The sequence below is a fragment of the Falco cherrug genome, chromosome 10 (genome assembly GCF_023634085.1).
Source record: "Falco cherrug isolate bFalChe1 chromosome 10, bFalChe1.pri, whole genome shotgun sequence".
Classification (NCBI taxonomy): domain Eukaryota; kingdom Metazoa; phylum Chordata; class Aves; order Falconiformes; family Falconidae; genus Falco; species Falco cherrug.
The window spans coordinates 27,264,354-27,276,966 of NC_073706.1; the positions used below are offsets into that span (position 1 = coordinate 27,264,354).

Sequence of the window (12,613 nt, forward strand, 5' to 3'; positions counted from 1 at the left end):
TTCAGCCAAAATACCACAGAGCTTATTACATCAGGTATGAGAGAATTGTTGGGGTGGTCAACAAACCATTTCAGACCAGAACAGCTCACTTGTTAATAGAGCAGCTGTAGAGATCAACAAGTAATAAAAATACAGAGATGTCAGGAAGTATCCTCCTTTTGTCCAGCTTTACCTTAGAACCAGAAATCAGCAAGTTCAGCTGGCATAATAGGCCAGATCCTACTGCTGTTTACATAATATAACCCATTTCATAGGCATTAATCGAAAGGATTCGGTTGAAAATGATAACCAATAAGAATAGCTACAGTTCTTAGTCATGTTGCATTATACTTGCCAATAAGGCAGATCCTCTGGATTTGCAATGGCCATGAAATTGCATTTGCCACGTACTTCAGCCAGGTTTGGAGAGTGTGTACCACTAGCTTAAGACACAGGAACAGAAAATTATGTGGTACTAGCAGTCTAATGCTGAAGGTGAGCTCTCACAACTGTTGGGTATCATGCTTTATCACTTTATGCAAGTAAAGCTGTGCACAGATTCTTATCATCTCCAACACAATCTGTTTCAATTCTTTCATTTTCACCTAAGGCATAACTCAATCCGAAGACAGCTCAACCTCTCCAATCCGGACTTCAACATCCAGCAGGTTCAGAAACAGGAGCAACTGACAGGAATTGGCCGCATTAAGCCAGAGCTATATAAACAAAGATCAGTGGACACAGATGATGGCCGGAGGAGTAACAGCAAGGCATGTGGAAAACTGAACTTTATTCTGAAATACGATTGTGATTTAGAGCAGCTGATAGTGAAGATACACAAGGCCATCAACCTGCCAGCAAAGGACTTCTCTGGAACTTCAGATCCATATGTGAAGATATATCTGCTTCCTGATAGGAAAACAAAACACCAGACTAAAGTGCACAGAAAGACCCTAAATCCAGTATTTGATGAAGTTTTTTTATTTACTGTCCCATACAATGATCTCAACACAAGGAAACTCCATTTCTCTGTGTATGACTTTGACAGATTCTCCAGGCATGACTTGATTGGCCAAGTGATAGTGGATAATTTTTTAGATTTGGCAGATTTTCCCAGGGAATGTAATATTTGGAAGGATATTGAATATGTCACCAATGTAAGTATTATAATTTTTCTTTTTGAAATCTTTTTGTTTCTGATTTTTTTTTAACCTGATTATAACTGCAATTGTCTGATAGATTTATGAAGGAAAATACTCTATTTTCTCTCTTTCTCAAGCTTTGACCTTAATCCAAGGAAATGAACAGTACATTTTCAGTCCTCATTTCTCATTCTTTGGATATATTAAAGAATGTCTTACGTAGGAGATCATGGTTTAGTCATTGCCCTACTGATAGGGTAGGAAAACTGGAGAATGTTTTTCTCTTAAACTTACTTAATCTAAAATTTACTTAAGGAAATACTACTTTTCTTATTTTGCCTGTCTTTCTGTGTTTTGCATGATTTGCATGACCTTCAGTCCTTCAAAAGACTGTATTCTTATAAAGTGAGCTAACACTACATCTATAATTTAGGCAAACAGAAGTTTGACAATGCTGTTCCATGAAAGCAATGAAACACACTGAATTGGTTTAACTCTTTGTTTGTCATCACTTTTGTTACATAGGGAAATGGGAATCTTACAAAATAATTCTACATTTCTGTTATCCCAAAGTCTCTGGTATCAAATTCTATGCAGGGATCCAATTAGTGATTAGGTACAAAATCACAAAAATTAGTTTTGGTAAAGAAAGAGCTTTTTTCTCAAAGCATAACACAACCTTCTTGTAATGCTATTAGAATTTAATCACGTGCATCCTATGGAGAACAGACCTTCAATGAGAATGATACATTACAGAAATCCACAAAGGTGAGATACTAGTGCCAAGAGTCAGTAAATATTTCATTTGCTATGTCAAACCATACTCAAATGGAGTACACATTTTAGATGAAATAAACAAAACATTACTAACAGTAAGATCAAAGTGTAAGTTTGTTAGACTTCAGGAAAGCATTTAAGTGTATGCTTAGCTGAGTGTAAGAAGCCATTGAAAAGTAAAGGATGTTCTGAGACAAATACTTTCCTGAATGCAGATCTTCATCTTATACTTTTGTGGTCTGGTAGCATGTCCATGTTACAGACCAAACTGATTCCTTTTTTTTTGATTGGAATTTCTTTTTGAACATTGTCTTTGTTCTAAGGTGATTTCTCAGTGTTCTTAGTGTTACCTATACATGTGTAGAACGTGCTTGTGCACCCGCTGCACAATCTCCTTCCACACTAGAACTGCAGCAGCAGCAATAGCAGTTCCCTCACTCAAGGTACAAGCAGGATGATGGACACTCAGTGTCAAAGGAAGATGAACCTGTTTTATCTTAGAAAAAGTTACTGCTTTTCAACTGCAAGGGAAAAGTAAGAATCTGACAGAGAGATGACAGTCATTCCAAGTGAAAGCCTGCCTTCATGCAACATTAAGTGTCCCAAGTTCAACTTTTCAGTTTTACAATCAACTGAAAATTGAATGCACATGCACACTGGAATTACTTTGATATGTACCAGTCCTTTTTCCATGCTTTAATTCTGGCAAAAAATGGACTCTGATATTTTCTTTTTAATCATTTCCCCTTCCAAATTTCAAAAGTGATGCAGCAGATAGTTTGTATTCAGATGTTCTGTAATCTCTGAAATTAAATTCAGGACTGAAACATGAGTCATTCATTAACACCTACTAATATTAATTCCTGTGTGAAGTGTAAGTTTGTTTATCCAAACAGAACACATGACCTGCCATATACACTTGTCACCCAGTTTTTAACTAACGGAGACCTTATCAAAGCAAATGAATAATAAGACATAAGACACACAATCCAATTTTGGCTAATGTGAGTTCTGAGATAAGAGTATCAGATAAATGAAAGTGTGGAGTACTCAGCTTACTAATTAACGTTTCCAAAATTGCAAAGGTTAGAACTTACTCCATAAAGTTATAAGAAACCCTCCAAGCATCATTTAAGAAGCCAAGTTTCAGCACATTTCCTTGCCTGAGTAGCCTAGGTATCTCACAGACCGACAGCAGAACATGAATCCTATGAGCTACTCGGTGAAGCTGCTGAAGTGAATACTCCTGTGGCTGCACTCCAAACCAGGCCAGCAGGCAGTATTAGTGAATCTCTGAAATAAATGTTAGCAAAGTTTTGAGCAGCATTGGGCAGTTTATGGTTGCAAACAAACTGTATTGGCTGTAGGAAATTTTCACTCATTTTATCTTTGAATGTCCTGTTGTTTCAAATAGTAATAATTACAAAACAGACAAATGCTGGGCACACTTATGAAGGAAATTCACTCAATGCAGATCAACAAAGAGTGCAGCCACAAGGGATAAACATACTAGAAAAAGGGAAGTTCCACACAACTACACATGACAAGTTTGTCATACTTCTGAAGAGTACATTCATTTTAATTCCTTGTGCATCTTATTATGCTGTATAACCAGTGATCCCAAAGGCCGTTATTTTACATTCTCCATTTTATTATGTTCTAATCCAATTTGACACACTAATATAAAAGAATGTATTAAATCCTTCTCTGCCCAGAAAAATGGAAAATGGCCTATTTCAAGTGAGCACTGCAGATTATGCCTGAAATGTCAGCTTTACTGCAAACAATGCCGTTAAATAGACCTATTATGCTATGTGCTTTCTTCTGTTTTCTAATAACACTGGAAGATTTTTTTATTCAAAACCAACAATTTTGATTCTTTGGACAATAACATCTGCTCCTATCCCAGAGTTTGAAAGTATTTCATAACACAGACGGGTGTCAGCATAAAAATTTTCTACACACTCAAAAGCAATCTGCCTCCAAACACAAATCTCCAATATCAAAATTGTTGATCTTCTAATCCCAGGTCCTCTGAGCATAAAATCTCTGTCCTGTAACACTGACACTTTTTCCAACCAGAAAAAAAGCAGCAGTGGGCTGTTTAATGGAAGAAATAATTAAGTGGATCAACTTTAGATGAACATGAAATGAACTAGATAAGCTTTTTGTATATCTACCAGACAGATTACACTGGTTTCTGGCTCATCAGGAAAGAAAGATGCTTTTTATTTTTAGGATGGGTTTCAGTAGTTGGTATGATTTATTTAGTAGCCTCTAAAACACATTCAGGGTTTGGGGTGGGGTTTTTGGGGTTGTTTTTTTCAATGTTCATAGACTGATAGTATGTTCTGAAGAGAAAAGGGATGTTAATATTTCCTTGGTTGACATCTTCAGACTCAGATCAGGTAAAAATGCATGGCTTTGTCACAAAGTAAGATAAACAACTGTGAAGGACCTGAAGCTGTCCATTAGTCCATTTCAGATAAAAGAGAATCTTTCCTTTTAGAAGGTGCTACATATCCACTTGCACAACTTGCTGGGCACCCAGAAAGGAAAATCTTTTCTCAAGAACTGCTTGTTAAATATCACCAGGCAGCTGTAGAGCATGGAGAAGGATTTCTGTGAACTGGAAATCTAGCTCTGGTTCATACTGGCTGTTTGGATTCTCAAAATGCTTGGCCTTTGTCACTTGCTAAGCAGCTGATCTTTCTAGACAAGAGGAGTATTTAAAAGTGGCCTCCCCTTAGAGCAGAGGAATAATTGGATTAAGAAAGAACAATGTAAATTTCCATTCTTAGCTGGGCCAGCATTTCCAAAATGACTACTCATTTTCAGAGGCAAATTTGTGACTTTGGTCTTATAGTATTTATAGCTTTTGACACTGATGCTATCTTTTCAGTTGTCAGATATAGTTATACTTGTGATCTAGGCATGGTAGAATGAAAACTGGTTTTTTTTCAGAATGTCTAAGTTTATATATACACTTAAAAAAAAAAATTGTACTCATAACACCCTATTCACACCTTTATCTCATCTCACTCTGAGGCTGAACATCCCAGACTAACCTGTTTTTGTGAATCTTTCTAGACCATTCTTTTCTCAAAGGATATTAACAAGGTTTCCCGTGATTACGCACCTAATATTCTACAAATTGTAGCAGTATATTGACTGTTAGCATTTATCCTTATCTTGTGGTTCCTTTGAGACTCTGCTGTATCCACCTCCTGTGAAGGTGTGAAGTAAACTGAAACTCTGAAAAAGGTAAATCAGTTGGTCAGATCCAAACCATGGTTTATTCTTTATCTGCAAACAATCAGAGTACTAGAAAGGATTCAAAAGTTGTTTTGAAAATTGCTGTGTTGAAGTACTTCCACTTTTGTTTCTAGCTAAGCATTGAAGAGTGTAGCACCCATCCCCAAAGTTAAAAACCAGTATATCAGGATACAAAAGGAAAGTGAAAATATAGAAGAAATATATTTCTGAAAGAAAGACAGAAGAGATTACAGAAAGAAAACCATAGGTAATACATACAGAATTTGAGAAGTAACATGTCACAGACTTTATAGAATGTGTATGGGTCACTGAAAATCCAAAAGATAGTTCTGGATAGCTCAAAGTTATAAAGAAACACAAGCTCTATATCAAGTTGCTTGACATATAGAAAGAGCTAGCATATGCTAAAAGTTGCCAACCCAAGAAATTGATTGCACCTGTTTTTAAGAATCTTCAAACTCTTTTAGGGCATATGTAGTGGTCAAGAATACAAGTGTGTCAGAAAATGCTGATTTGCTTTTGCACAGATCCAGTAAACAAAACTGTATTTAAAAAAAACCAAATGAATTTAAGTTGCATGTTGGTATACATGCTAGTGTTTTCACAAAGAAACAGTTAAAAAGTAGGATGGTTATAAAAATTGAAATTCTGCATTCTAGAAATGCTAACTGTTCTCAAGTTTGCCCAAGAAAGATTTCATAATTTGTATTTTTAGGCATTTATGTTGTATAACTGAGATGCAACTGGAATCATAACATCACCAGAAGGAAGTTTCAAGTTCCCTGTTTCAGGGATGTTAATGCCAACCACAGTATGTGTGGAAGAGAGACAAAAAGAGACTAAATTATTTCAGTCAGTTGTTTATGGAATGCATAATAAAAATCTAAAATTTTGAAAAATGACTAAACCTACCAGATTTTTTGCAGTTCAAAACTATTCTGTCCTCAAACTGAAAAAACACTTCCTTACAGGTTGCATTGCTCAGGACCATTCTTGCTAAGAGGCTGTGAGCATTTTAATGTGTGCCAAACACACATGCATAGGTACAGGTCATAATCCTTAGGGTATACACCCTCAAAACTTGAGAAAATTAAATCTTGTGCTTTGAAAGAAGTAGGTAAATACTTTTTCTGATTCATGGACAGTGGAACAGACTCACACAAAAAGGATGTGACTTGCTCCAGACATGACACTACTTAACAGCAGAAATGAGACCGGGTCCAGAATCTGCAGATTCCTGGCACCAGCCTTAATCTACTCTATGTAGCATTGCTCATCTTCTTTGACAGTGTACAGATACTGTAGCTGGCAGTAAGTCAACTAAGTCCACCTACTCCAATTTTAAAAAATGTTTAGCTTGTCAAGATGTTTTAGCTAGTATTTCTAAAATTCCTGTTCTGGCAAGTTCCTGGGTTTAGAAAAGTGATGGCATTGAGTGAGATCTCAGAAAAGCATCTAAAATGTTTACAATTGTTAACAAAAATTTCTGAGTCAACAGTTTGAGAAGGAACAGAAACAAACCAAATCCCTGGCTTTATGTATGAATTCAAATCCAAACCATCAATGTGAAGTGCCATGTCTACTTTTAGGACTGTAGCAGTAAATGGGAAACATTAGCTGATTTATTTTTCTTTTCCTCGTAGTACAGAAATATCCAGTATTAATCTGGTGTTCCATTTGTTTAAAATGAGTAGGCTTTGGCATCAGGGAGGCAATCAAATGCAAGTCTTTCTAGAAAAGATAGATTTGCAAACCCATGTGTCTTGCCCACATTAAAGCATGCCAAAAGCTTAAGGAGCAACAACAATTATTTCATGGCTAGACACATTAAGGTAGTAAATACAAGAGGTAAGATTCACTTCACTTAAATTTTAGAGTAATTTCAAAAAAATCACAACAACTCCACAACCAAACCCAGAAGTACTGAGAAAAATATCGAAAGCATGATTGCTGTCAAGAGGCAGGTCAGTGAATATTCATCTTCTCCTAAGTCACAAAGGTCACTCTGTTTTGTTATTTTTCTGACTGTTCTTAATGAAATGTACAGAAAAAATGGAAGTCCATGTGTAATGAACCATTTCTTAGTCAAAAGATGCTGAAAAGTCATAGATCTTTAGTTCTTCAGATTTCTACAGATCACCACATAAGGAAGCAAAAGAGATTAATAAGCCTTCAGCATCAGCTCAACAGATATAGTAGTCTTCGTACAGTGCAGGACAAGCTGTAGCCAGTGTTTTTCCTACAGTTTTACATTTTTTAATAACCATGTACTTAAATGGGTTCATTTTCAAAACAAGGCTTTTCCTTTTGACTTCTTGTGTTTTCTTTTTTAATCTAATGATTTTGCTAATTACTTTGTAGGAGAAGGTTTGTCAGAAATTAAATACATCTAAAAGATTAGGAGACAGCACTCAGCATGGCTACACAAAGGACAGATACAGTTATGTACAATTTTATAAGATAGAGATAAAATGTTGACATATGTTTTCAGAAAACTTTAAGACAGCAGATGCCTAATTCTCTTTGGAGCAACTGGGTATACAGAATAATATTCAATAAAACTTGGGGTGGTGTCTGAAGTAAAGAAAAGTTAAATGCCTTGAAGAGCAATGGTTTGAGGTGCAGCTAGGCTGGTCCTGAGTTAGTGGTACAAGCACCCCAAGCTTGTCTCTAAAAATCATGGTGATTATTCCGTGCAAGTGCCCCACAGGCATGGTCAGAAACAGGATGAATCGTGCAGTATCACTGAAGCCTCAGCTAACATTTATTGGGGTTTTGGGATTAGTTTAAGAAGATGGTAATTCAGAGACCTGTGTATTTGTGTATGTACCACTTGAAGTTCACAGAACCCAGAAGTATGGACATCAGAGTTTCCAAGTAAGCTTTTTCAGTCTACAAAAAACATACAAACAGACAAACAAAAACAAAGTCAAAAATAAAGCAGACAAACTTCAGTTAAAGAATTTTAAGGATTTTTTTTAAAAAATAAAAAGTATTATGAGAAGACTGAAATTTTAGAATAAGATGTTTTGATTTCTTATTTGGAATGCACTTCTATTGCAACATTTTTAAAAATTCTGAAAGTTGAAACGGGAACAAAACTTCCTGGTTTTTATCAGAACAAAATGTTCCAAGTCAAGTGAGGGATATTATGCTTCAAAACGGAATAAAATCCTGGTTTCCACACTGGTTCTTCCCCTGCTCATCAATGCTGCATACTCTTGAGCTCTCTATTTTGTCTTTGTACCATACATGTTTCCCTGGTGTGACAGCCCCAGAACAGCAATAGTGAATGAAGAACATTTTCCTCGACACATTAGCTGCACGCTAAAAAATGTTAGACCCAATCCTAAATTCCTGGTTTTCCAGCTTAGTGGAAGAGTCTGTAACGGTCCCTGTTCTACAAATCCCCCTTCTCCTTTCCTCTCATCTTCCTCTGCCAAGTCTCTTTTTCCCAGAAAACTCTCTCTAAACAAGGCTTTTGGAGATAGCCTTCAGTGAAACAGCCCACAATAGCATACAGACTGCACATCAAGCAAAACCAAAATGTCATCCCAGTGAGCCAACCCTGTCCTTTGATTGTATCATCCAAAATCATTAGTGGAGTTGCAAACAAAAACACAAAAATGCTCTAGTATATTACAATTCATAGGCAGCCATTCCTCAAAGTTGAGCAAAGAGCACTTTCACAGCGTTAAGGCTAAAATAGCTGTATTAAGGTGATCTTGGCTGTAACCATTCCGCACATAATTCAAGATTAGACTGTGCCTTTTTTCTACATTGTTATATAACTTTCAATTTAAACATGTATTTAGCCAGGCAGGGGGAAAAAAATCACTTCAAACATGCATTTAATTATTGAACAGTTTTGGGAATGCTTACTTTGTTTTTCTAGAAGAGGTCACAGAGGGCATTTCAATAGCTTATGGATTCATCAAAATTTCTGAAAAATCCTACTTTTTAAATTTAGTTTCAATATTTCGAGCCAAACTTGAAAGTATTCTTCCCTCTGAACATACTGTGCTTGTGTGAAAAGCCTCAAGCCATTTTTAGTCTTTAATCCCCACAAGATATCACAGCCATCAGGCATCTTTCTCCACCAAACGGGGTATTTCAGAGTTTTACAGTTTTCCTCTGCATACAGTCTGTTTACCCAGTTCTCATGTTATTTTCTCATGGTCTCATATTTAAGCAGTAAGTGCACTTTTTTGTTATTGTGTGTTCTTTACTTAGGGATTCACTGTAACTATGCTCCGAACTCTTACCAAGACATACTGGATATTTGTGCAGGGGATAGCCTAGCTACTTGGGAAGCACCTCCTGCACACCATACCTGACTGTTTAACACATCGTCAAATGTGTCCTTGCTGGGGTCAGCCTTGACTTCATCTTTTCTAGTATCCGTGCCCCAGGTAAACAGAAAAGAAAGTGCCGCTATATACAGGCTTTTCTTCTTACCAAAAGATTTGTCTGTCCCCTTTCAAACTCTTGTTAGAGGATGTAACCTGTCTCACACTAACCATTCAGGATTCCAAGATCTTTCCAGAGTCCTGTTGCAGAGGACAAAACCTTGTCTGTACAGAAGGAAGGCATTACTGGATCATAATTGTAGGTAGTGCTTAGGAAGCACACTTTTTATGCTTACAGGCTAAATTATAGAGCTTGCCAAAATCAAGATAAGGCTGTAACATTTGCTAAATAATTACATGAGGGTTCTCTCCAGACCTCCTCCCCCCTGCCTTTTTGTGTGTGTGTGGAAACACTAGAAGTCGCAGCTGAAGTTTGAGTTGACTGGTGAAGAAGTTCCCACAATATGTCTTATATATGTATCTATAGCTTTTTTAGCTTTTCTCCTAGTCTAGCAGAATCTTAGCAGCTAATCATATAGTCTGAAAGAAATAAAAGATGAAACAACTGAACTGACATAAATGATAGTCGCAACTTTAAAAGACAATATATTTTGCTAAGATTTGGTTATATGATCAACAAGTATAATTCCAGATATTGTAGAGGCCCTAATTGTCCCTGGGAGGCCTCAGAGATGTATGTGGCAGCTTCTCTATTCAATCCCCAGCCCTTCAGAGCATGAGGGCCACTTCCAAGGCTCTGTAGTAACTCAGATTATCACAGAAAGATACATAGCTATGTTTTTCCATTATATCACTTTGTTAAAAATATATTACTTGGAAGCCAAGCTATCCAAGGGAAGAGGGAGAGAAAGACATCACTCTCTTATTGTAAGTGTCTTTCTGAGAGTAGAGCTAACAAAACAATGGCAAAACTGCAGACCTATAACCTGACTAAAAGTTTTTCATCAAGATTTATCAGTTCCAAGTTTGCTACCTTTTTACAGCAGAGATCTTAATTTTAACTCACTATTTTATTTAATCTCTCCTCATACATACACATTTTTCTAAACATTCAGAAAGATATATGTGTATCAGGAACAATGTATAAAGTACAGTGTTTCATGAAAAAATCCATGATTAAATGACAAACACATGTAAACCTCCGCATTCTGCACTGGTCTTCCCAAACACTGAAAGGCAATTTGCAACGTGCATTCAAATTCTAGAATTATGGATATAATAACTTCTGTAATTAGTCTTGCTGAACTCACTGGATGTATTCACAGAGGTAAATGAAGCATACAGTCATCTGCAGTGTCTGAGCTTTCCTATGGCTTCCTAGCAGAGAATTGGAATGAATATTTCACAGAATGTACTTTGGTGACATGACGGGCTCAAATGACAAGATGGTATTAGCTACATCTGTGGTATCATGGCATTTGAGATTTGTATGGCTACATGTTACTGGCACTTCATTGCTTGGTTAAACACCTTGCTCTATTTACTCAAGAAAACAGTAGTCACAAGCTACAGCTTACCTTATTGAGTGCTTAACATTCACTACTCCTTTCATCACACAAATTCAAAATTAAAGCTACATACACCATCTGGAAGAAGATTTCTGACTAGTAATGGCATCTTGCTTGTGAAGGGTAGGGAAGCAAAAAACAACTGACAGCTGGAGGTTTTCACAGCTAATTATATGAACTATTGGGATAAAATTCCCCACTCAGATTCTTGGGTCAAATCTGGCATCTTAAAAATAGCAGTTTATCACAACATCAGAAAACATAACCTTGCTTGCCAGGCAACCAATTTCTAACAGCCACAGTACAAGTGGCTGAAATCCACCACTCCTCCTACCTAAAATTTACTTTTCTCTTTCCTGCAGTAAAATTATTTTTAAAGTAGCAGTGAATAGGAGATTGGCAATATCATCCAATACTTAATATTTTCTATTCATATAGAAGCTGCTACCCAAACACTCTGAAAGTTTACATGGAAGAGCAAAAGAACAATTCTCCATACTGTATTTTGTATATTTGTTTTCAGTTTTCACAGAACTCTGTGTGTGTTTTCTTTTTAAAAGCATACTGGGGTTTTATAAATATTTTTAAAAGCCAGCTGTGGTTTAATCAACCATCTGATCTATATTACGATAACTCCTCTAAGCAACCCCAACAATAAAATAAAAATGTATGCAATAAAGCAAACAAACGCGAACAAAAAAGATAGGAAGAAAACAGCAGACTTTGGTTTCAAGCCCCCTAGAGAATTATTTATGATCATCAGGAAGAAAGGAATTACTTTAAAATAATGAAAACCTTTCAATGTCTGCACTCCACTGAGCACAGAATCTTACAGTAAATGCTAATCCAACAATAAACTTCACCATTGGGACCACAACATTTTATGCAGGTAGAAATGAGTAGTACTCAGGATAAGATCATGACTACAGTAAAGTCAGGGAAAGAATTCCCACTGAGGCTCAGATTTCATGCATATCCTCCTGCTATAGTTTGGATATATTGTCTTGTAAACAGTACAAAAAGTCACATAAGATAATGTAAACAAATAACTGGAGATGTACACAGAAAATTCACTAGAACAGCAGAACAAGCAAATCACCATCCTTTGATTACTCTCTGCAATATAAATACATGACAATGACCTGCTCAACAAAGATTTGAATCTTCTCCTCCTTCCCCAAAATCTGATGGCTAAAATATGTGTGAGCTGTCAAATTTAGGCCTGGAGAAAGCAAGATAGATTTTTTTCCATCAGAAATGACCTGAGTTCTACATCCACATCTTCAACTTTTGACTGGATGTAGCAGTCCAAATAGAAAACAGAATACAGTGAGCATCCCTATTCAGTCAGGACCTATTCCTTCCAGTAGCTCTGCAGCATTTCTCATTTGCCAGCTCCTTTTCCAAATTCTTTGCTTTATTCAGTATATAAAGTGTCAACATTTTTGGGAAAGCCACAAGAAACATTTCATTCAATACAAAACTTTTATTATAAAACAACATATAAAAAGCTTTTCATCCTATCTATAACTGTAATAGTTTTTCAACAAAATATAGATAT

The 12,613-nt window shown here is 36.3% G+C and overlaps 1 protein-coding gene across 3 annotated transcripts in view; it reads left to right on the plus strand.

Moving 5' to 3' along the window:
- The window catches only part of SYT9 (synaptotagmin 9), a 72,200-nt gene that overhangs the window by 36,174 nt on the left and 23,413 nt on the right, over positions 1–12,613 (plus strand). For all 3 annotated transcript variants that reach the window (XM_055722899.1, XM_055722901.1, XM_055722900.1), the window contains exon 3: positions 590–1,136. In XM_055722899.1, coding sequence (XP_055578874.1) covers positions 590–1,136 — 547 coding nt within the window. The remainder of the gene's footprint in view (positions 1–589; positions 1,137–12,613) is intronic.